The sequence below is a fragment of the Arachis hypogaea genome, chromosome 3, assembly GCF_003086295.3.
Source record: "Arachis hypogaea cultivar Tifrunner chromosome 3, arahy.Tifrunner.gnm2.J5K5, whole genome shotgun sequence".
In the NCBI taxonomy this organism is placed as follows: domain Eukaryota; kingdom Viridiplantae; phylum Streptophyta; class Magnoliopsida; order Fabales; family Fabaceae; genus Arachis; species Arachis hypogaea.
This window is the reverse complement of record NC_092038.1, coordinates 129,794,842-129,797,568: the sequence shown is the minus strand read 5'-3', so window position 1 is coordinate 129,797,568 and position 2,727 is coordinate 129,794,842. Positions and strand designations below refer to the sequence as shown.

Here is a 2,727-nt window from a genome sequence, read left to right as displayed (position 1 = left end):
GACAAGAGGAAAATAATAAACAATAAGAACTAGCTAGGCTAGTTATTTCAAGAGAATTGAATGGCTAGTGTCCAACACATAATTAATACTTGCTGCAAGTAGTACCCATGCAATCAAATGAGGAAAACAAGGGAGGAGTCAAAACAATTAACAAACAAAGTACACTTACCACATAGAATAGAATATAGGAGGAGCGGTAGGAGCCACCAATTAATCATATTCCCTTCACGGTTTTCATTCTCACCTACACAATCATAACTCAACTCTTCCACCACAAGAGATATATTGAAAGAAAAAGGGAATTGAAGATAGCAGGTGCAGAAAAAGAGTACAAATAAAAACATATCTGAAGATTAAATTACTACTCGCGAGTTCCTTTGAAGCAAAGCAAAATATTGAACTAACAAAAGAAAAAGCTAAGGTTCCTCATCATCCTAACTACCTTGCTAAGAAAGAAAGAAAACCGTCACTGCACAAAAGTACAACAAACAAGTCAGTTATTATGATGAAAGAGATATATCACAACAACATTTCACTTCATTTCGTCCCATTCCGTTGTCGTCCCTTTAGAAAGATGGAGGCTGCGGAGGACGAGGCGGTGGAGGTCCCCAGAAAACATCATGTGCCGCCAATTGACCATTGTGCATCAAATTCGGTGGCAAATTGTACATCCCCACAGAACCACCACCCTCACCCAAACCACCCCCTTGAGAAGAAGAACCTCCTCCACTGCCACCACCAGCAGCAGCACCGCCACCGCCACCACTCACTCCTCCTGAATGTTGCTGCTGCACTTGCATTTCTTCTTCAACTTGTTCATCTTCCACAAGCGGTAACCGTTCATAAGTAGCATTGGCAAAGGTTGCGGCAATCACCATTACAGGGCCCGAAGCCACCAAGGAACCCACAACAGTTCCGCCAACCACCTGCCCCTGACCGCCGGACAGGTAAACGGTGAGTCCGGTGGCCCCGGGAGGAGAAGGAGCGGGCAGGAAAGCGCCGTTGAGTGAGAGTATCTCGAACCTTCCATGGAGAGTGATGACGCCACCGGGAGCAGCGGGTTGGCGGAGCGTGACGTTTGCAACAATGCCGCTTCCACTGAGGACCGACACACCTCGATGGCGGCGGTTGGCGAAGGTGGCGATGCTCTCAGCGACGTCGGAGCCGCTGCTGATCTCAAGAACATGGCTGCGGAGTGCGTTGGGGCTCTCTTTGGTAATGACAACTGGGGGTTTAGGCTTGTTCTTAGATCCCGGAGGCCTGCCACGTGGCCTTTTTCCGCTGCTTCCTGGTCCGCTTGCCGGGTCTGCAGGGTTGTTGTCGTCTCCCCTTGCTCCAGCAGCGGCACCGGTGTCTCTGCTCTCGTCTTCTTCGGTGTTGGGGTTGGTGTTACTATTGCTGCTGTTTGTTGGAGTGTTGTTGTTGTTGGTGGGAGTGTCCAGGAACTCCTGTTCTCTTCTCAGGTGCACTGATGGGGACGCTGAGATTGAGTCGGTTGCCCTCATAGCCACATTATTCCCAGCCCACCATCGATTCGCCATGTTCAAGTTTAATTTAAAGAAAAAGAAGGTTTTACTTTGTTTGTTTGTTTAGCTATCTGGAAAGAAAGAAAGAAAGAAAACGAAAGATTGAGATCTGTATTATCGGATAGATAAGAGGGGAAGAGAAGAGAAAAGAGAACCTTATCCAAGTGGCAGGGCCTTATCTGGGAACCGACCAAGAGAGATTTGCATGTAAACCCTAATTAAACACATATAGGAAGGAGGTGCAGCCGGTGTTGAGGATTTGAGGAGAAGAAGTGATGAAAGGTGGTGCGTGGTGTTTGTGTAGAAAAAGAAAGTAAGGCGGGTTGCTGCGTTCAATGTTTTCAACTTCCCAAGCAAGCAGAGCCCCATCCACTTGTGTCACCTACTCACTACCCACCTGAATCATCATGATCAATGCCTCCTTCCCACACCCACACCTCCCCATCACTCTTCGCCCTCAACTATTCACACTAATTTCCAAATGCAATCAACAACAATACGGACAATTTCACACTTCTTACTTCTAAGCCATCCATCTTTTTCAATACTTTCTTTTTTAATCCCAACCTCAGATAATTACACTCTTTTTTTATTAGTTTAAAAATATATCTTTTATTATTATTATTAACAACGCAACTAATAATTTCAACCGTCAAACAAAACAGCAGAAACTTTTCAAACACTATATTTTTCCTCTTTTTTTATTTCAATAGTCAAAACATTTACTTTCTTAATTAATCGTGATTTCAAATACATATATATTTTGAAATAACGACTTATAACTTTTTATATTATTATATTAAAAAAATTCAATTAATATCCTCGTATTGGGAGAGAATAGGGGGCATGGAAGGGTATCCACTTCCATCGAGTGGCGTTGCCATGTCTGGTAAACCGTAAACCCATTAAATTTAAGAGATAAGTGGTGGACACAGCTGCACAAGTTTTAATATTTTGAGAATATTTTGGTGTCTACAAAATTTTTGTTTAATTTACTAAAAAATAAAAAAGTAAAATGCGATTCACCTTTTAAACTTTAAATCTTGTGATAAATATTAAGTACCATAAAAAGACTTTATATTATTGCTCTCCTAATTTCAAGGTCTCGTGATCAATAGTACTAGTTAAGAAAGGAGAAAGTCCTTACTACTCTAACTAGTTAAATTCATTGATGCTGAAACAAAAGTGGTTATGATTTGGA

General features: G+C 42.4%; 1 protein-coding gene across 1 annotated transcript; it reads right to left on the bottom strand.

Annotated features, from left to right (window-relative positions):
* Positions 1 to 329: 329 nt before the first annotated feature.
* LOC112791596 (AT-hook motif nuclear-localized protein 15) lies at positions 330 to 2,410 on the bottom strand. The gene is made up of 2 exons (XM_025834494.3): positions 1,682 to 2,410; positions 330 to 1,597 (listed from the first exon to the last, which is right to left on the bottom strand). Exon 2 carries the CDS (start codon positions 1,539 to 1,541, stop codon positions 567 to 569), a length of 975 nt encoding a protein of 324 aa, XP_025690279.1. The 5' UTR covers positions 1,542 to 1,597; positions 1,682 to 2,410; the 3' UTR covers positions 330 to 566.
* Positions 2,411 to 2,727: the final 317 nt, after the last annotated feature.

Bases quoted from the DNA above. Each gene is read 5' to 3' on its own strand.
- LOC112791596 (XM_025834494.3), bottom strand. From the start codon at position 1,541: ATGGCGAATCGATGGTGGGCTGGGAATAATGTGGCTATGAGGGCAACC.